This window comes from Sminthopsis crassicaudata, chromosome 5 (genome assembly GCF_048593235.1).
Source record: "Sminthopsis crassicaudata isolate SCR6 chromosome 5, ASM4859323v1, whole genome shotgun sequence".
Lineage (NCBI taxonomy): Eukaryota > Metazoa > Chordata > Mammalia > Dasyuromorphia > Dasyuridae > Sminthopsis > Sminthopsis crassicaudata.
Window position 1 is genome coordinate 17,786,566 of NC_133621.1, and position 21,613 is coordinate 17,808,178.

General features: G+C 43.5%; 1 protein-coding gene across 3 annotated transcripts in view; it reads left to right on the forward strand.

The window, feature by feature from the left end:
• The first annotated feature begins 1,440 nt into the window (after positions 1–1,440).
• The window catches only part of ENTPD3 (ectonucleoside triphosphate diphosphohydrolase 3), a 41,986-nt gene continuing 21,813 nt past the window's right edge, over positions 1,441–21,613 (forward strand). The window contains exons 1-5 of one of the 3 annotated variants that reach the window (XM_074266865.1): positions 1,441–2,131; positions 4,863–4,916; positions 6,003–6,047; positions 11,747–11,874; positions 18,246–18,363. In XM_074266865.1, the coding sequence (XP_074122966.1) occupies positions 4,877–4,916; positions 6,003–6,047; positions 11,747–11,874; positions 18,246–18,363 (331 nt within the window). In that variant the 5' untranslated portion in view covers positions 1,441–2,131; positions 4,863–4,876. The remainder of the gene's footprint in view (positions 2,132–4,862; positions 4,917–6,002; positions 6,048–11,746; positions 11,875–18,245; positions 18,364–21,613) is intronic. The other 2 variants (XM_074266863.1, XM_074266866.1) reach the window with 2 other exon arrangements.

Genomic DNA, 21,613 nt, shown 5'->3' on the forward strand with positions numbered 1-21,613 from the left:
GCAGCTAGTGGTGCAGTGATTAGAGCACCAGCCCTGAGTTCAAATCTGGTCTCAGACACTTAACACTTCCTAGCTGTATGACCCTGGGTAAGTCACTTAACTCCAATTGCCTCAGGGGGAAAAAAAAGAATCTACAATGTGCCAGATACGGTGCTGAGTGATTACAGAGAGATATTATCTCATTTGTAGTCACAAAGAACTGAGCAAATGTCTACCAAATTCTCTCTCAAGAATTGTCTGCCTCAAAGAAGTTAGGTAGTGAAAGGGAGACAGTGAGGAGTCTGTGTGTTCCCTGGTTATCCCACAACTCTGGGGGAGTCAGAGGCAGGTTCCAGCATGGTGGTCAACTCTCTCTGTGGGGGCTTTTGGAGGGAAATCCTAAAACCAGAGGTTTCAAGTTAAAAGTGACATCAGGGGTCACCGGAACCGACCCTTTCACTTCACAAAGTGACAAAGAGCCAGAGAGGCTGAGTGAGACGAAATGGCTGAGGGACCAGCACCAAGGGGGGTGGGGAAAGGCTTCCTTTGGAAGGCAGGATTTTAGCAGGGACTTGGGGGAGGGGGAGGGAGGAGGAAGAGGGGGAGTGGGAGAGGCGCTCCTTCCCATGCTCCTCCAGGTGTCTTACAGACCCCATCCTGCAGCCTCCCCAGAAAACAGATATTTTAGTCTTTCTTTCACACCAGTTTGATTCTGAGTCACAGAGGAGAGAAAGGATTTGCCTAAAAGGAACCCGCCACGGAGAAGCCAGGCGGACAGCCGTGTCTGAGCTCTCACCTGCACCCTCAGCTGGGGCTGGCCGCTATTTCCAGAGGTCTCCCATCCCTCCCCTAGGTTTGTGCCCACCTCCCCCAGAGGAGTGCTGGGAGAGCCGCCTCAAAGTGCAACTGCGGGGGTCCCAGCTTGGGTCTGGGTTCAGACCTGGCCCGCTACTTCCTGGCTGTGCAGCCTTGGGAAAAGTCCTTCCTCTCTCTGAACAAGGGTTGTCTTCTCTGTAAAGGAGAGCAGTGGATGCCCCTCCCTTGGGAGCTCAGATGTCCGTGGGCCTGTACCTACATGGTTCAGGGACTACAGGAGTTTCTGGGCTCTTAGGACCCAGAAGTAGAAATGTAAAGCCGTAGTGGGGAGGGGTTACTAGAAGTGGGACTCCTTCCTCCCATCCCCCATCCCCACTTGGGAACCAGCCTGGTAGGGCGAGTTGGGGAGCTCCCAGCCCTTCCTCCAAGCCCCCTTGTCATTCTGACATCTCCCTTTCAAGCTCTAACTTGACACTGCTTTTCTAACACGATTCCACTTCTATAAAAGTGCTGGGGGAAGGGTGCCCTGGGAGAAGGGAGGGCAGCCTGGGGGGAGGGGATTTTGGAGGCTGCGAACTTGGGTCTGAAGCCCAACCCTGCGATTTCGTGCCCGCGGGACTGGCAGAGAGCCTTTCCCAGAGGTCCTCAGATTGGGGAAAGCAGGAGAGTCTGTCAGACGGCTCTGAGGGGCGCTTCCTCGCACACCTGGCTGATGCCCTGGGCGTCCTCCGGTGCCCTCCGCTTGGCCTGGCCTCCACTCCCACCCCCACCCCCATCTCCTGGGTGCCATATTCTCTCGCACCCAGCACTCATGCAGCGCCTTCCCAGGGCAGGCCAGGGAGGTGGGGGCGGGGCCAGGGATGTAGGGGCGGGGCCAGGGAGCATCCTCAGCCGCTCGCATTGAGGAGATCCGGGGCGAGGGAGTCTGGCGAGAAGCTGCCAAAAAATCACTCGCGGCCCCTGGCCGGACGACCAGGTGCAGCCCGCTCGGGAGGGCGGGGAATTCGGGAGGTCACTGCCTCGCCCTGCGCTGGGGCCGGAGAGTTGGCGGTGGGCTGCCCGGTCCGGCCGTCTGTAGGAAACCCCTGGGGCGCCTCCCGAGAGCGAGGGGGCGCGGAAGCCCCAGCCTCTTCCCGGAGGCTGCCACGCGCTCCCCGCAGAGCGACTCCCGGCGGCTCGCAGTCGCTCCGGCCCGAGGCAGGCAGCCCCCAGCCCGGCCGCCAGACCTCGCTTTCCCACGCCGCCTCCGCCCCGCCCGCCCGGGAGCGGAGCAGCAGAGCAGACCGCCCCGGCAGAGCCTTCGGCACCTTCCTCGCGTTTCGGGCCGGTAAGGAAGGTCAGACGGCCCCTGGGGGGCGGAGAGCGCGCGCCTTCTGGGCGCGGGGCGGGGGAGCTCCGGAGCTGGGCCTCGGCTTCGGAGCGTCCCCGGAAAGCAAGTGAAAGTGAACGTGATCCCCGAGGGTCCTGGGGAGGGGAAAGGGGTCAGAGCAGACCGGAGCCCCGGGGGGGGGGAGGGAAAGGGGGTCCTGGTCGGGGGAGGGAGATCAGGACTTTTGCCGAATGCGTAAAGGCTGGCTAGATGCGTGAGAAGTGGGAGAAAGGTCTCCGGCCCGGGGGGACTGCGGCGCCCTCTGCCCCCGGAGAAAAAAAAATGGAAAAAAATGGAAAAAAATGTCCTTCCCTGCATCTTGAGCTGGGAGGAGCGGCTGAGATCTGAGCCCGGCCCCAAGTGCCGCTGGCCAGCGCGGCTCCCAAGCCCTTCTGGGAGCCAGGGAACCAACAGAGGCAAAAGCTGCGCTCCCTTCCCGACGGGAAAGAAGTCTTGCCTCAGTCTCCCTGTAGGACGCTGGAACCTTCGAGGAGAAAGGGTTTTCTCGCCCCCCCCCCTTAGGCTTTCGAAGGTTTTTGGACGTTGCCTAAAATTCCAGCCCCCCGGACCGTCTGAGGGGGAAGGAAGTTTAGAGATCGACGCTGGGAGAGCGCCCAGGATGGCCGCGGCACGTGGACTCGGAGTTCTGGGTTCAAAGCCCAGACTTCCTGCTTTAGTCACTCCCTTCCGAGCAGGAGTTTCTCACTCTTAAAAGGCTGGTCCGAGGCTTGCTCATTTCCAATCTACTTCCTAGCTCTAAATCATTGACAATAATTCAGGATTTGCGGGAGATTCCAATCTGCAAATCTCCCCCAGAGGTGGGAGCTAACAGGGTCACTGCGCTCCCCTAAGGACATACTCTGAATCTTCCTCAATTCCAGAAGCACGATCTGTGTGAATAATTGTAATAACAGCTAGCACTTACATAATGCTTTAAAGTTTGCCGGGTGATTTACAAATTGTATCTAATTTTATCCTCCCGACAACCCAGTGAGACGGGACTATTATTATCCCCATTTTATAGATGAGAAAACTGAAGCCTTGGCTCACAAGAGTTAAGAGGTAAAGTGGGATGGACTCAGAAACTCTTGACCAGATTCAAGTGCTCTCCTTAAATGTCAATTCTTTAAGAAAGATTCAATGTGGGGGGCAGCTAGGTGGCGCAGTGCATAGAGCACCAGCCTTGAATTCAGGAGGACCCGAGTTCAAATCTGGTCTCAGACACTTAACACTTCCTAACTGTATGACCCTGGGCAAGTCACTTAACCCCAGCCTCAGGGGAAAAAAAAAAAGATTCAATGTCTACCTGGTTCTAAGCACTTTGGAAAGGAACACAAAATGTACAAATCCTAGTCCCCAGGTAGCTTACATTCCAGTGGGTGCGGGTTTGTCCCCTGTCAAAATGAGAGATATTCTCCAATTTGGGGTCTATTTATAGGAATGTAGGTGAACAGAGATCTCAATGACTGATTCATGGTTGCCCAGTTAACGAGGATAATTTGAACTCAGCTTCCCCTGAGTTTGAAATCACAAGTTCTTGATTTCTTAAACTATAATTAGTGATTGCTTGGAATTTAAACAAAATAGCCATGAATAGCAGAGAGGTGAACAACAGCTTCAGAAAATGAAGTATTCCAAATAGTTTTGAACTCTCCTGTCTGGTAGGACTTTACCCTACAACGCGTGCTAATAGCATGGAGTGGTAGCAAAAATACTCAGAAGGCCTGGACGCTGATACCTGTTGGTGGTGGGACCCTAGCTCTGTAAGTCAGCTTCTTCTTAAAAGAAAAGGGGTTTGACTTGATGATCTCCTGAGGACTCTGCACTGATTCTTCTTCTTCTTTTCTTTTTTTAAAATAGTTTTTGTTTACCAGATATTTGCATGGCTAATTTTACAACGTTGACAATTGCCAAACCTTTTGTTCCAATCTCTCCCCTTCCTCCCCCCCCCCAGATGGCAGGTCGACCCATACATGTTAAATATGTTAGAGTATAAATTAAATACTATATATATACATGACCAACAGTTGTTTTGCTGAACAAAAAGAATAGGACTTTGAAATAGTGTACAGTTAGCCTGTGAAGGAAATCCAAAATGCAGGTGGACAAAAATAGAGGGATTGGAAATTCTATGTAGTGGTTCATAGTCTTCTCCCAGAGTTCTTTCTCTGGGTGTAGCTGGTTCAGTTCATCACTGCTCTATTGGAGCAGATTTGGTTCATCTCATTGTTGAAGAGGGCCACGTCCATCAGAATTGATCCTCATACAATATTGTTGTTGAAGTATACAATGATCTCCTGGTCCTGCTCACTTCACTCAGCATCAGTCCATGTAAGTCTCTCCAGGCCTCTCTGAAATCCTCCTGCTGGTCATTTCTTACAGAACAATAATATTCCATAATATTCATAAACCACAATTTATTCAGCCATTCTCTAATTGATGGGCATCCATTCAGTTTCCAGTTTCTGGACACCACAAAGACGGCTGCCACAAACATTCTTTCTGCACTGATTCTTGATCTATTTCACCTGGTCCCGATAACTCGTCACCAAACATTTCCTTGATGCTTTGATTTGAGGTTAGAGGGAAATCTCAGAGTGTTTGTGTTTTTTTAATGTGTGCAAGTTACTTTGACTATCATTGAGTTGATGTCTACATAAATGGAAATTGTCTTGATGTGTTTTTGTCTCACTTACAGCTTAAAAAGGGAAGATGTTTACTGTTCTTTCTCGGCAGCCCTGTGAACAAGCAGGTTAGTATCTGTGAGACAGAAGGACTTCAGCCTTTATTCCCCTTTTCCCCTAATTTTCATTGTCAAGGAGCCAGAATATGAAGACCATTCCTAAAAGAGATAAAAGAAAGTTCTTTCAGCCTTAGGGGAATGAATTTTAGCTTAAGTGGCTGAAGAACAGGGAGGAAGTTCCAGATTTTTGGATTATGAGCTTTTTTGGCAGAGTTAAGACTTCTCAAAGTCCTGTTTTTAAAAATTGAAGAAAATGCTAAAGAGATGAGTGAAAATCAAGATATCCATACATTTTCCATCTAATTGATCCCTTGATTAATTATTGACTCCAGAGTAAGAAACTATGCTCTAGAATACTGTGCTTTAGGATAATGGGATGTGAAAGAGTTTTTAGGAAATATTAGAGAGAGTATAGGACTTGGAATCAGGAAGATCTGATTTTGAATCCAGCTTGAAAACTGTGTGACCAGAAGCAAAGCATTCAACCTCTCGTTTTGCTCAATCCTAAATTTCCTTTTCAGTAAAATGAGACTGATGATACTAATGGTATTTACTTGAATTTGGTATTATGAGACTCACAGGATTTCACATTGAAAAAGGACAGGAGTCTTGAAAATCAGCAAGTCCAATTATCACCCCATGTTCAGATGAACTAAACTGAGATCCAGAGAAGAGGCAGAGCTGGGACCCACACCCTCTTTAAAGCTCTAAACTCTCTACACTTCCCACTGTACTAAGAGGCCTCCCTATTTAGCATCGAATGAGATAATGTCTGTAAGGTGTTTCTCATACCTTAAATCATATGTGGATGTCAGTTATTATCATTTGTAAACTGGAGCTAATAGAACATAGTTTCCAGATTGTTGTGAGGCTCAGATGAGATCATTACACACTCCCCTTTATGTAAGGAGCTTTTCACACTTTTGAGCACTTGCTAAATCCCAGTTTTTTTTAATAAGTTATTTGCATAGTCCATGGGAAATAAATGCACACCTACATCCTTCACACAAAATACTTGGCCAGAGGTGCCGAGCTGGGCGTGAGTATGTCCGGCATAGGAGATGGCTCTTTATTTTTATTTATTATTTTTTACAGTTGGTGTTCCAGTATCATGGAAATCTCAAGCTCTGCCCCAGTCAGGTATGAAATATATAATTAAAATGTTTGGTTAAACCTCCACATTTATCTGCATAACCTGTAAGGCACTTTCCACATAGAAGTTTTTTGGTGAGATGTTCTCAACCAGAGAAGGGAAAAAAAAATTACTCTTCTGTGGAAATTGCTAAAAAGAGGAGTTTTTACCAGAGAGTTTGGGGAAGGACCCTGTGGCCATCTAGCCTAATCCATGCACATATAAGACTCCCCAGTGGGGTACCTGACAAGTGGCTTTGCTTGAGCACCTCCAGGAAGGTCCACCTTCCCAGGCAGCCTCTTTTTCTTCGGGATAACTCTGATGATTAGGAAGCTTTTTCTGACATTAGTCTAAATCTGTCTCTCCTCCACTTCCTCCCATTGTTCTTAGTTGTTCCCTCTAAGGTGAAATAAAATCTGCCTCACTTAAATCCAACTCACTGGCAAGTCTAGACAGCACCCTCCTAACATCATTGGTCCCCTTTGAGAATGAACACAACAAACCAACCAACCAAATCTAATCTCTTTTTCAAAAGACAACCCTTCAATTACTAGAACATAGCTGTCAAGCCTCTCCTGAATCTTCTCTGAGCTAATATTCCCCCAATTCCTTTATCCCCTCATGTTGCCCATTACTGGACTGGTAGCTCTCCTCATGAGACGGGCCGGGCAAGTCAGCTGGCAGAATCAGGGGTCTGGAGGTTAATCTTAGAGACCATGGACTCCAGTTTCCTCATTTGACACATAAATAAACTGAGGCCCACAGAGTGAGTTGCCCAAGAACCTGAAACTTGAACCCAAAGGTTCTGACTCCCAGATCAACTTTCCCCCATCCCCCATTATACTATGCTAGTACCTTCCACATTAAGCAAATTTTCTCTGGTACTTTTGGTCTTTGATTGAGATTTCCTTACCTTAGGAAATGATTTAGAGTTTATTTCTTTTAGTAAGTGAGTCTTCCAATTTGGGAGGATTCAGGGAGCGGCATCTCCAGGGCTGGTTCATCCCAAGGATTGACCTGCTTTCTGTTATCATATGAGACAATGAGAATTAGATGAGCGCATAGCTACATTGGAATATGGCAATCTAAGAGGCAGTGAATGGTCTTGGAAAGAACTGTGATTTAGATGTCAGAAGACCTGGGTTCAAATCCCAAGTCACTTAACATTTCCTTATTGATAAAATGAGGCAGTTGTGAGGGATCTTAATTTTTCTATGTGTCATGGAGCCCCCTGGAAGTCTAGAGAAGTCTAGATCCCCTTCTCAGAAGAATGTTTTTAAGTGCATAAAACAAAATGTATAGGATTGCAGAGGAAATAAATTCTATTGAAATAATTATCAAAATCGTAAAATCAAAGGCAAGAGTTGGCATTGGTGTCAAGTCCAGAGCCTTGGATTGAGGAGAAACTCAGGAAAAATTTGTGAAATGGTCCCCAGGACATGGAGAAGTAGGGATGGGGTGGGTAAGTGGACAGAGAGCTGATGGAACAAGGAGCTTATGAATGACCTCTCCAAAGATTCCCCAACTCTTATTTAAAAGACTATATTTTGAAAGGAGGTGATATATACAATGGGAGAAAGTACTGGTTTGGGAGTCAAAGGGCCTATGTGCAAAAACCAATTTGGTTATATGACCTTGGGCAAGATTCGGGCATCTCCTGGAATTCAAAATGAGTGAGTTGGTCCAGCTGGTTTCCAAGGTCCTCCAACCTCACAATCACAACTTATCCATTCCTGCCTCATTATTCAACGTCATCCTTTATTCCCCTTTCCCCCTAACTTTCATTGTCAAGGAGCCATGCTATAAAGACCATATCTTAAAAAGAGATAAAGAATCTCTTTTAAAAAGTAAAAGAGATAAAAGAAAGTTCAATTCTTGATTGTTTGCTATAGACATAATCTATGATCCTACCACTAGATGAGGGAACCATTTTTCAGTTGCCATCATTATTACTTTCTTTGTATCATTTCAAAGATCTGAATTTTCTAGTGCCCTAGGGAATCACCTTGTCCAACCTTTATGTTACAACCTTTTAAAGAAACAGAGCTCTAGAAAAGGAAGGAAGTGATTTGCTCAAGATCATTGACTTGATATCAACCAACCCACAAGCATTTATTAAGCACCTACTACATGCCAAGAATTGTTGAATATATTTACAAAAAAAGTATATTCCATCCTCACTCCATTGATCTATCTGTTGAAAGGACTTCCAACCTTGCTCAAATACCTTGATCCCTTTACAGTGAAGATCAGGAAAAGGAAGGGTAATGAAAGATGAAGTTAAGCAAAGAGCCCTAAGCGCTATTTTGACTTGATTCCTTAGAAGAACCATTCCCAATAATTCTAGCTGTCTAGTGGGATAAATGTTGAGAAAACATTAGGTGATAATTCAGGTGAAAACTGATCAGACTGACTTCCTGAATTGAAGACTTTAACAAAGCTTTATAGAAATGTCTTTTAGATGGTCTGTTTCCTAACAAAAGCAGGCTAAAATCCTTCATTTCCATTGATAGTTTTACTGATGGCCATTACGTGCCTCATTTGGAGCTAGGTACCATGGGATATCCAGAAAAGATTGAAGACATTGCTTGCCACTTACAGCCGTGAACTCGGATCTCTGTTTCTTCTTTTGTAAAACGAAAGGATGAGTCTAGATGACCTTCTAAGATCTTTTTCATGCCCTTAATCCACCATACTTAGATATACTTCACCAGCCATAGAACTCTAGAATCCTAATTTATTCCTGTGTGTGAATACTTACAAGGGATAGCTTCATGTATTTATTCTAATGATACCATATGAAATATCTATCGAAATGCAAACCTTCAAGGTTTGCAGAATATTTATGAGCATCTCATTTGAGGCTCACAACAATAATAAACCTATAAAGTTGCTGCTATAAGAATTATCATCATCTCATTAGAATATAAGTTCCTTGAAGGGTTTTTTTTTCTCTTTGCATCCCCAGCATTTCATTCAATACCTGACATATAGGAGGTGCCTAATTGGATTGTTAAATTGAGAGCTACATTTTACAGAGAAGGAAACTGAGGTAACAGAGTAAGGGTGATTTGCCTGTAATCACAGTAAAGCTAGTGAATATCAGAGGTGGAATTTGAACTCAAATCTCTCCTGTTTCCATCGAACCACATTGTCTCTTATCGGTTTAAAAGTATATTAAGACTGCAGGGCCAGCATGCCATAATGCTGGGAGTTAGGACCTCAGACATTCAGACTGGCTTGTGAGCTGGGCTTTAGTTTTTCATCTATAACATGAGGAGGTTGAGCCACCTGTAGATCTATGATCCTGAGCCTCCGTGCCTCCACAGCCTCCTAGTATTTCAGGATCCCACCTCTGGTCCTTCTCTTCCCCTGCACATCTTCAATGTCTATTGCAATGAAGCAGCAGCAGACAGAGCCTAACCTGACTAATTCCGAGTCGAGGCTCTCAGGTGGATATCCCATGATTCAAGCTTTCCAAGGCTCCAGGGCCAGGGTGCACCTCCAGCAGGGCAGGAGACAACTTGCCCCAGAGGGAGATCCTTCTTTGTACATGAAGTCACCACCTGGGAAAATTCCTCTTGGATGTGTTTTGGCTTTTGCTTTCCACTGTCCAGTCCTGTCTCACTGGGAAAGAGCACCTGCTGGCTCTGCTCCCAAAGCCTGCCTGTTGGGCAGGTGAAGGTGAAACCAGCTCCAGGGTGAGCTCATTATGGCATCAGTGATAAGACTGGGAAGAAGCTTAGAAAACATCTCCTCCTCCCTGATTTGCCAAAGGAGGAAAGAGATCAAAAGAGATGAGGGGACTGGCCCAATGACACAAGGATGTTCACAGCAGAATTTGAATTCGCACCCAGGGCTTTGGGGGCCAAGTCTGGGGCTCTTTCCACTAAGGTTTTCTTGCTGTGCCTCTTCTAAGCACTAATGTCACTTGAGGGAAAAAAAACTTGCCTTACAAAGGAGGGCCACACTTCTGATGTCTTGGAGTGACTTTTGGAGAGGCTTTGTGGTGGTGAGAAGAGCACTAAATTTGGAATTAGAAATCTGGGTTCCAATCTTTGACACTTAGTATCTGTATATGACTTATACTTAGTATCTATATAATACACTTAATATTTATATGATATACTTAGTATCTATATAATATACTTAGTATCCATACGATATTAGTATCTATATGACTTACACTTAGTATCTATCCTCTTTGTGCCCTTGGCACAGTGCCTGGCACAGAACAAGCTTCTAATAGGTGCTCATTTTTCTAATGCCTCTGAGTCCTTCCCATTCTAGATCTGGAGTCTGGGATATCATTTGATGCTCATGACAACTCTTTGAGCTGACTGCAATTATCATTACTCTGTCTTACACACAAAGAAATTGAGGCAGACAGATTAAGTGACTTGCCCAGGATCATACAACTAGTGACTGTCTATGATGTCATAGAGACTCAGATCTTCTTGACCCAAGCTGTAGTACTTTGAGATTTATGAGTTAATGATCAATGATCTAAGTGAAGAAAAATTGGGATAATCCCAAAGAGATGTGTTCTAGACCCTTCTCTCCGAGGGGAGAGATGCTAGACAGGTCCTGTGCAATAGGGAGAAAGAGATTCTATTACAGAAATCCTGCCACCCCACAGTGGAACTATCCCAGTAAAAAGAGCACCACACCTGATCCAGGAAGTCCTGAGGGCAAATCCAGACTCAGACACTTCCTAGCTGTGTGACCTTGTGATGTCACTTAGCTTCTATCTGCCTCAGTTTCCTCAACTGTAAAATGGGAATAATAACAGCACCTACCTTAAAGGGTTGTTGTGAACATCAAAGGAGAAAATTTTCGCAAACCTTGCAATGCTATATGAATGTTAGAAGTTATTATTATTATTTATTATTTAGGAAAAGCACCTTATGCAGGGGGCAGATAAAGGAGAGTTTATCAGGTACATGCCTTAACATAAGAAGGCCAGGATTCAAAGAGGAGGGTTGAACAGGTCTGCAAGGTTCAAAGTGTCTCTCCCATTATGAGGGAGGGGGAGTGTTAACAAGTTACAAAAGGGTTAAAGTGAAGACTGGGGGAAATGGACATTCTGGAAGCTCTGACTGGGCTTTTATTCTCAGGGCTGCAGTGTCACCTTCCAGCAACCCCTTAACCTAGAACTTATAGTTTCTAAGAACAAGCCATCATTAATGGGAACTTTAAAAATATTCCCTCACCTAGAGCCAAGATTGATCTTCTGTCAACCGGTAACATACAGTGACTTTGGCTCAACTGGAGAAGACATGAACCGTGTCCCATTTTTAGAACACTCTTTACCTTTCTGATAGCCTGGGGTCTCAATCCCAAAGTCTCTAGCTAGTGATCATTTTACTTCCTTGGGCCTAAAGAAAGACAATAAAATGACTGGTCCTTTGCTGGAGGGATGGGACATTGTTGCCAGAGAGCAGCAGAGTCCTATAGAGAGAGATGGGAGGAAAAGAGAAGAGGATTTGAGTTCCGATTCTCCTCCTATTCCTCATTACCTTGAGCCCTTCCGCATTCTAGAGCCCAATTTCCTCCTCTGTAAATCAAAGGGAATCAATTAAATGGTGTCTAGTTCCTTCTTAAAAAGAATTTCCCAGCACCACTCAGCTCAAGAGGACAGTGACCGTGTCCTGACCGTGTCCTGCCTGTGTCCTTATCTGTATGGGGGGGTGTCTTTCCATTTCAGGCTTCAAGGCCCTGTCCCGGACCCCTGCTGTGGTTGCCTTGGTGGTCTTACTTGTAAGCGTGGCTGTGCTGATGGCCATAACGCTCATTCAGATCAACCAGAAAGAAGTCCTGGCCCCAGGCCTGAAGGTAAGAAGATCCTGATTGAGAGGATGTGGAGGAGGGGGCCTTCAGAGATAGCATGGTACTGATTTTGCCTCTTTGTGTGTTGGAAAACTCTGAGATTAAGGAAAGAGAAGGGAGGGAGCTAGATGATGCAATGGATAGAACACTGGCCTTGGAGCCAAGAGGATCTGAGTTTAAAACTGACCTCAGAGACTTAAGGTTTACCAGCTGTGTGACTTTGGGCAAGTCTCTTAACTCCAACTGCCTCGAAGAAAGAAAGAGAAGATCTCCTATGTCAAGTCTGTTGAGTAGGAGTGGAGAGAGATGGCTGAAGGGGAGGGATGAACGTGTCCATTCCCAGGCTGAATAGGTTGTTTGTAATGGCTGACTCAGCAAGCACTCAAGACACAGGGCAGATTCTGTCTGTGGTGGGGATGGGAGTGCGCTATGAAGAAAATGGTTTTGCTTGGTTTACAAATGCATACTTTGAATCATTTTTATTGATGTCTTTTGTTTCCCATCAATCATTTCTGAACATACCCCTTCTCTCCACCCTCGTTTTTCCTTATAACAAAGGGAAAAAAATCCTGACACATCTAATAAGACATGCAACATTCCATACAGTCCCTTATCTCTGAAGAAAAAGGAAAAAAAGACAGGACAGCTGGGTAGCACAGTGGATAGAGCAACAGCCCTGAAGTCAGGAGTTCAAATGTAGCCTCAGACAATTAACACTTCCTGGCTGTGTGACTCTGGGCAAGTCACTTAACCCCAATTGCCTCAGCAAAAAAAGAAAAGGAAGAAAGACTAATGCTTGTAATTTTAATTCTGCTTTCTAGTTATCCATGGGTATTTAAGTCAAACTCATGACAGTAAGCCACGGGGAGAATAAGTTCAAAGACAAGAGAGAGCCACAGTCTTCAAATCTTATCTCAAGGGAATAGATCCCTTTTACAGGCCAAAGAGAAAAACTTCTGATATTTACCAACTGTAGAAACCTGGAGAAGCTCCTTCACAGGCTTGCTCAGTCAGTCAATAAATATTTCTTTTCTTTTTTCTTTTTTGCTGAGGCAATTGGGGTTAAGTGACTTGTCCAGGGTCACACAGCTAGGACTTGTTAAGTGTCTGAGCTCAGATTTGAACTCGGGTCCTCCTTACTTCAAGGCTGGTGCTCTATCCACTGCACCACCTCACTGTCCCTCAATAAACATTTCTTAAGCTTTATCCAAATTCTGTCCTTCCGGCCTTCCCTCCTCCTCTGCCTTCTTGAGAAGGCAAATAATTTGATCCATGTAGTCATGTGTGCCAAGCACTGTGTTAAGGGATAGGAATACAAAGAAATGCAAAAGATAGTTCCTTCCCTCAAGGAGTTTACAATAATAATAATAAAAGTGGTAGAGGATGAAATATACTTTGAAGAAATAATAATCTGACAGGCTGTAAACTTCTGTCAGACAGGTCCATGCTTGTCTCTCATCCTCCAGAGCCTTGCTGATTGAAATGAATCGAATAAAGCGACCCTGAATTCCCCCGTTAGAGTTCTTGGACCTCGGGACTAATTCGCTCAAACTGGCTCTGTTATTTGTGGTCTCGTGAGTTTGAGGTTAGGCTGAAAGTAGCTGAGAAATCCACACCCTGTCCTTGATTAAGCCTTTTCTACATCAAACTTTTGTTGTTGGGATTGAAAACAGAGTGGTTGGTCAAAGGTTACTTTCTGGCCATGGTGTCCATCAGAGAATGTGGACAGGAGATGTTCCTCTGACCATGTTCCTGTGCACTTCAACTAGTATTGGTGTCAAAATAAGATAGTAAGTTTTGAGCTGAAAAGAATTTTCATGATGATGACAATCCAACTATCCATTTTACAGATGAGGAAACTGAGTCCCAAGGTGGACTTGTCCAAGACTACACAGGTTCCAAGATCTAGGAGGAACTGGGATTCAAAGCCAGGTCCTCTCATCGTAGCACTCTAGTCTCCCCATGGAGTTTCTAAGTTCTACAAAGCATGTCTGGTCCTGTTGGGTAAAGCTAAGAATGAGGTTAACATTGGAACCCACACTCTATTGTCTGGTTTTCTTTGGAGCGAAGCGATGAGTAGGATGGTCCTTTAAATCACCGAGCATGGAAGCCATCGTACTTAGGTACTGATCAGTGTTTAGGATTATAATGGGCTTCCCTGACTCTATCAGTGTGCTATGATGGGAAGGGCCCCAGATCAGGAAGGGGAATCCTAAGTCCTGAGGCTGGGTTCCTGCCAACTTTCTGTTTTATCCTAGGAAAATCACTTTTCCCTTCCTACTGTAAGATGAAGAGATTGGATTAGGTGATCTCTAAGGTTCCTTCCAGATCTTGGGAAAAAAAAAAAAAAAGTTTCCATGAACAAGTCCCTGCTTAGGCAGGATACAATTACAGTGCGGCATCTGTAGCTACATGCATGTCTGCCACGCCTCTTTTACTGTAGTCTGTTGGCTTTCTCTGTAGAATGCTGGCTTCCTTCTTTCCCACAACATGCGATGAATGTTATACGTCTTCTCCAGGAATATTCATGCTGAAACTGGAGGGAACTAAAAGACTCTGCTTTGGAAAGCAATAGATCACCACAAAGAAATAAGAGCAGATTACAGTTGGGATCAGAGATCAGAAATGCCCTAACCTTGGGGCTGTGCTTCTGAAGTGCCCCTTTCCTTTCCTAGCAGGTTAGGCCAGCCCAACAGAGATCAGAATGCAGGTCTTCAGAAAACCTTGCTGCTAAATTCCCCCCATGTATTAGAAGGACTCATCCTTTTATTCCCACTCCCCTTTTATTTGGTAATCTGGTCTGACTTGGGTTTTATATGCGTGGGAGAGCTGGTATTTTTATTTTTATTTTTTAAATAACAGGACTTGTGATGTGCATTTGTACTAGGATGATTAAGTTGCTTTTGTTCTATCTAGAACAGAATGCCAGGTCATAGTTATTTACAAGGATGTCTCTTGGAGAATGTCCCAGGCTGGAATCTCAGCAAGCCCTGAAAGGGCATGTAGACTCTCAAGGTCATAGGATCACAGATCTCAGAGTTGAAAAGGACTTCAAAAGCCAGCTAGTCCAATATGTGCATGAATAAGAATCCCTCCTATAATATACCCGATGGGTAATTACTTACTCTTTGCTTGAAGACTCAGGGAAGAAGGAAAAAACTTAAGTAGTTACTCTGTGCAGGGAAGAAGTGTGCATTACACTTTTGTATGCTTCTAATTATTGAGGGATTTTCTCCATACATCAAACTTAAATTTGCTTCCATTTAGATCTGTACCTTTTGCCTATGTTTCTTAAATTATCATTGTTATTATGTTATGATTTATGATGGATATGTCTAATATATTTGCCTTTTTGCACATATGTATGAGTTCTTTATGCCAAAATGTGATCAGTTTTTGGAAATGTGCTGTATGAGGCTGAAAAATAAGTGTGCTCTTTCAGACTTCTATTTAATAACAACTATTGCTATATCAAATCTAGTTTTCCCAATATTCAAATCCAATTTTTTTACTTTTTCTATTAAATTTATCAGTTTCTAAAATTTCTTATTTCAGAAATAGGACATTTAAAATCTCTTATTAAAGTGAGAGTTTTACTTTTGAAGTCTTTTGGTATTTCATAGTTATAAAGTCACAGAGATGAAAGAAAGCATCCAGGACTTTTTCATCTAGAAGTATAAACCAACTCTGGTTTCTCCAGGACTTGTCCAAGATGATGCTAAAGAAAGTCAGGCAACATGTCTAATAAAAAAAATTAGAGAATTAGGTTTCAAATATCCTTAATACATTTTGTCTTTCATTCCTATTTTCCTTTTGGTTTGTTTTTATCAGCATGCTATTTTTATAAGAGAAATCTGAGTACACAATTGATGTGACTTTCTTCTGAGATAAAGGTTAGAATCTGTCATTGGTTCTCAAACTTTTGGCTTAAAGATTAATGATGATTGTTTTAATCCAGTTATCCGATCAATGCTTTTTCATAAGCAAACCTAAAAAAGCAAAATTTTAAAAATTAACAGTATCATAAATAAAGGGTCACAGATTAATAAGTAGAAGGGACCTTGGAGATCATTAAATCCAACTGTCTTATTTTAGAGTGAAGGAAATTCAGACCCAAGTTAGGTGATACAGCAAGTCATACAGGTCATAAAGAGAGTAATAATGTAAACCTTTAAATGTGACTGGCTGACTTTTTTATTTTTTAAAGGGGGATAACAAATGAGAGCAAGTCCCTTTCCACCTTTGCAGCTTTTTCTGTTTTCATTTTTTCTAGATTCCTCTATAAGATCCCAGAGAACATTTGCTCAGACAAGGGGATCAGTTTTTTTGGGCAGGATCACAAACAGGTCTATGGAAAATAAGCATCTCCTACACCCGGCATGCCCAGCTATTGGGATGGGGACTCAGTCTTGTTTCTTGCACAAAATTAGCTCTTCTTATTCTGTTTTTAGCCCTTCTCTTTGCCCACCATCGGATGTAAATGTGTGAGCATCTAACAAAACGATATTCAGAGCCCATAATTCCTTTGAGTCTGCTCTGGGAAAGCTCACTAGCCTGGTGGAAACCTAAAACAAATTCAGCTGATGGGCTGACAGAGGGAGGGGGCCATGGATCAGAGCCTGGGGTTCTCATGAGGAAGAGAAGCAGGGCCAGGAGGAGGGGTGCCACCCCCCAAGTGGAGGAAGCTCATCTGCTAGCGCCTCATTTTAATTAACCAGGTCTGAAGTTCAGTTGTTTCTACCGGCTGAAATTATATAAATACTAAATGTTTTCCCTTCCAGTTTTTTTGTTCTGGGCCTCTGGTTCCTCATCTGCAAAATGGGATAATGATACTTGTTCTTCCTACCTAATAGGGTGTTATGAGACTTCTTTGAGAACTAGTCAGACTCCCTAAAGAGGGGAAGCTATTGCTTTTTTACTGGCTTCCACTGTTAGAGGGAATATTTAATAAGGGGAACTCAGCCACTTAAGAAAAGCTGAGAAATAGACTGGACCAAGGTGATAGACTGCAAAGGGGCAAAACTCGGGTTCCAGTCTCGGGATCCAGATGTGGATGGAACAGAGTGACTCCTATGAGAATATAGCCACATACAAGCAACAGCTACTGATGTCTTCAGGGCTGGGGCAGAAACAAACGTTAGCGATGATCCAGCTATTACCCTCAGGATCTTTGTGTGTGTGTGTGTGTGTGTGTGTGTGTGTGTGTGTGTATTTATTATTTATATATGTGTATATATACATATATACATGTGTCTGTGCACAATGTGTATTTATACACATTTATACCTCTATTTATAGTATATACCACATGCTGATAGACATACAATATTGTAAATCAATCTATTATATGAATAAGATAAGGATCTTAAGGACAGAGGTGGGTTTTTTCCATACTGTTGTTCTAGTGCCTGGCACATGGTACAGATGCTTGTTGGTTGTTTGATTTAATTAGCATGGATCTCCTCCTCTGGGATGCTCCCTTTCCAAATTATATAATTTGGCCTCGGCAGTTCCCCAAGACATATAGAGACGTGCTCAGGTCATCCAGCCAGGAAGGGGTTAGATGCAGACATCAAACTCAATTCTTCCTGATTCCAAGCCTGGCCCTCTCTCTAATCTGCCATGACACCTCTCCAGTGTGAGAGAACTCTAAGACAGAGTGCTTTCCAGCTGCACTGTCTCTAGAAAATGTGAGCTGATCTTACTGCCAGCCTTTCCCAAGAAATCCTAAAAGGTTGGGTCAATCTGGGTAAATTTAAGATTGGATTGCTTCTTTTTTGTCAATATTTTTCCCAATAATATTTAAAAACAATTTCAGTCTTTTTTTTTTTTTTTGAGTTCCAAAGTCTCTCTTTCCCTCCCTTCTCTTCTGTCTTATTGATTTGATATAGAAGGCTTGCTTCTTAGATATCATTGCCTCAATCAGCAAATGTTCCTTGAATGTCTATGGAGTACAGAATAACATCTACAGTAGAGATCTAGAGGAAGCTGGATGCTCAAGTGAGTTAAAGCATTGTGCCTGAAGCAGAGAAGACCAGAGTTCAAATCCAGACTCAGACACTTTCTAATTGTGTGACCCTGAGAAAGTCATTTAAGCACTACCTGCCTCAGTTTCTTCAACTATAAAGTGGGAGAATAATAATGTCTACCTTTCAGGATTGTCATATGGATCAAATGAGATAATATTTTCATGTCTCCCTGATAGAATGTAAGCCGCTTGAGGTCAAGGGTTATTTTGCTTTTGTCTTTGGATCCTGGTGGCAGACATATACAATGAGTGTTTAATAAATGTTTGTTAAACTGAGCTGAATGATAGATGGGTTTCAGAAGCTTTGAGGTAAGGGAGTCCTCTGATATTCTCCTGTTCTTTTGTTTAGTATGGGATAGTGCTTGATGCCGGATCATCAAGGACTACTGTCTACGTGTACCAGTGGCCAGCAGAAAAGGAAAACAACACAGGGGTGGTTAACCAGACCTACAGATGCAGTGTGAAAGGTAAGCCCCTTGTCCACTCTGAGGCTCCAAGGGTTGAATGTATCCCCTGTAGGATGATCTTTCCTCCAGTGACTAACAGGACAAGAGAGAGGCAGGGCTCTGCTGATAACTTGAGTAAATCACTTTATTTTTGTCTTCAATAAGGTTAAGTTTTTTGCCCCGTGTCATATAGTCCGTGAAGATAGGAGGTAGAATTTGACCCCAATTCTTGATGATTGCAAGTCCAGTGTGAAAACCACTTCACTGCACTGCCTTTCAGGTCCCTCCCAACTAAAGGCCCTTTGTAAGTTCATTGCAATGATTCCATCATTCTAAAGGTTCCGAGTCCCTGCTCCTGTCTCAGGGTAAGGCACCCTGCAGGCCGCCTCCTTTCTTGAGCTCCGGTCAATGGGAGGAAAATAATGGTTGTTCTTTGTGGTGTAGACATGTGAAGTTAAAGCTCTTTGAACTCCTTGGAGAGGGGTATTACAAAAGTACAGGGGATGGTCGGGCGAGCTTCTCCCTCAGCAATTTTCAGGAACACCAGGGAAGAATGGCCTCTGCAATTACTTGTGCCTTTGAAAATGAGATGTGCTCTTTCCAAGTGGGAAAATGATATGTGTGGGTACGGGTGAGGTTAGGCAGGGCTCTAAATAAGGTCACGTGTGGGAGGGTACACTCCCGTATTCCGCCTCCTTTTAGGAGACCTGAATTTCATCCTTGTCGGTTTACCTTTGCTTGTCTGAAATTAGTCTGAGGCAATTAGAAGTTTCTGATTGCTTCTTTGAATGTAGAGCAGGAAGGCAGCCATCCATCTATACGAGCAAGTGACTTAGACAGGGGATAATGGTCAAGATGGATCTGTATCTAAGGGGCTAATGCTTGCAAAATTCTTTACACACGGTTTGCTATTGGATTCTCCCAATAACTGTCAGATAAATCGTCATACCATTCTATAGATGGGGAAGCTGAAGCTGAGATAGTTTAAGTGACTTACCCAAAGCCCAAGAGCTAGTAGATAAGCTTTGAATTCAAGTACTATCCACAATTAAAAAAAAAAAAAAAAAAAAAAAAAAAGCAAAAAAACAAACCAAAAAAAAAAAAAACTTGGCAGGAAAGAAAGGTCTAGAATCATAAGGGAAATAATGAGAGGGAAACAGTAGTGAAGGGGGACTAGAACCTCAAATAATCCTATAAGGCAGTAACTGTCAAAACTATTTGGAACTGATTAAAAAGTAGAGAAGCTGATTAGGGGAATAAACTATGTAAGAGTAGGTTTAAAAAAAACTGGATTCAATAATCCAGTGTCCGATGGACATGAAGTACTTGAGGAAGGACTCCGTTTTTTGACAGGAACTGCAGGAAAACTGAAAAAGTAATTTGGCAGAAATGAGGAATAGACCCACATCTTATAGCAAACGCCAAACTCATGTCCTTATTCCAAGTCCAAAGCTCTAGTTAGTCATAGTGTCTCTACTCTTTAGGGCGTCTTTGGGACCTGTCTGTTTTGGGTTTTTTGGCGTAGCAGCAGCAGTATTCTAACATGATTTCATCCTTGGTCCCAGTTGTCTCCCTAAGTTTGGGGCCACATCTCAACTCCCACCCAACCTCAGACTCAAGACAGCACGATGTTCCTCTGGACAAGGGAGTCCACATTTCCCACCCTCATTGTTTATGGAATGCCCCACCTAGAAGCTCCCACATAGCTCCAATATCCACAAGGCCACCCAAAACCACACCACTAATTATATTGCTCTAGAATTTAATGAGAAATTAATTTACCCAAGGGGACTTCTTACCCATTGTCCTTATGTAACATAAGGACATTTTCCCAATGTCTTTATGTAAGACTCTCGCTGCAATCATTATATGGGAGAGGAAATTGAAAAAGAAAAAGTATCACATAATTATAGAATTTTAAAGGCTCTCATTGGCCATTTAGTCAATCAATAAATATTTATTAAGCCCCTGCTTTGTTCCAAGCACACTATGCTAGGGGATGGAAATGATTCCTATTCACAAGGAACTTCCATTCTAATGGGGGAAAGACCAAGGACTCTCTTTCTGTGTGTCTCTCTGTCTCTGTCTCTCTGTCTATCCATCTATCTCTCTCTCTATCTCCATAATATACATATATATTTGTGCATACACATATATTTATCCATGTATATGTATATACAAGTGTATAATATATGGACAAATGCATTTTCATGTATATATGTGTATGTATGTATATATTGCCACATATATTCTCTCTCTATATATATTTATATTAATCATATATATGTGTGTGTATACTTATAAAGAACAAAAAAAAAAAAAATGATAAATAAACTTCAAATGGGCAGGAAGGTCCTAGCAAAAGGGTGGGGCAGGAAAGGTTTCCTACAACAAGTGATGCTTGAGCCCTCTCTTGAAAGAAGAGAACTCTGGAAGACAGAAGGAAGAAGGAAATATGTTCCATGTGTGTGGGACAGCAAGTACTAAGGCAAGAAGACCAAATGTCATGTATGAGGAACAGAGAATGGACAAGTTTAATGGGGGATGGTGTGGGATGGTGACTGATGTCCCCTGAGGCTAGAAAATTGGTTGGGGCAGGAATTCCCACTTACACACATTGATAAGTGACCATCCAGCCCCCCAAGGAGAGATACCCCTCACCTCCACAGGGAGTTCCACTGGCTTTGGAAATGAAAAGAACTAAGTCTCAAGAATATTGCCTGGCCATTGAGAACATTCTCAACCAATGACCATTCTTTGAGAACTGAGGAGAAGGAGGAGGAAGGAAGGAAGAAAAGGAAAAGGAGAAAGAGAAAGAGAAGAGGAAGGAGAAGGGAAGAGGAGAGGGGAGAAGAAATGAAGAGGGAGAAAAGGGAGGAAAAGGAGGGAGGGAAAGGAGCATTTTTTTTGAATAGTTGTCTCTGATTTGAGGGTGACAGGAGCCAGGACCACTTTCTATAAATGGATTGTTCCTTTCTTCTGGGCAGCCCCACGGCTCCAAGGAAAAGCTGGTTGACCAGAAGCCCTGACATTACTGTAAAATGAGACTTAAATAGCCAAGTTTCAAGTCTCCGTGTTGGCACAACCTCAGAAACTGAGGTTTCTCAGCTTCTTGGGGGTGTGAAGCCATCTCCCCTACACCAACTCAGCAGCTGTAAGAGTTAAGGACTGGGCAGCTGCAGGTTGGGCAGTCTATCCATTCACTCCTGGAGCTCTCCATGATGTGGGTGTTTGTCTGAAGGCCCCCCTGCACCCAGGAGAGTGGAAGAGA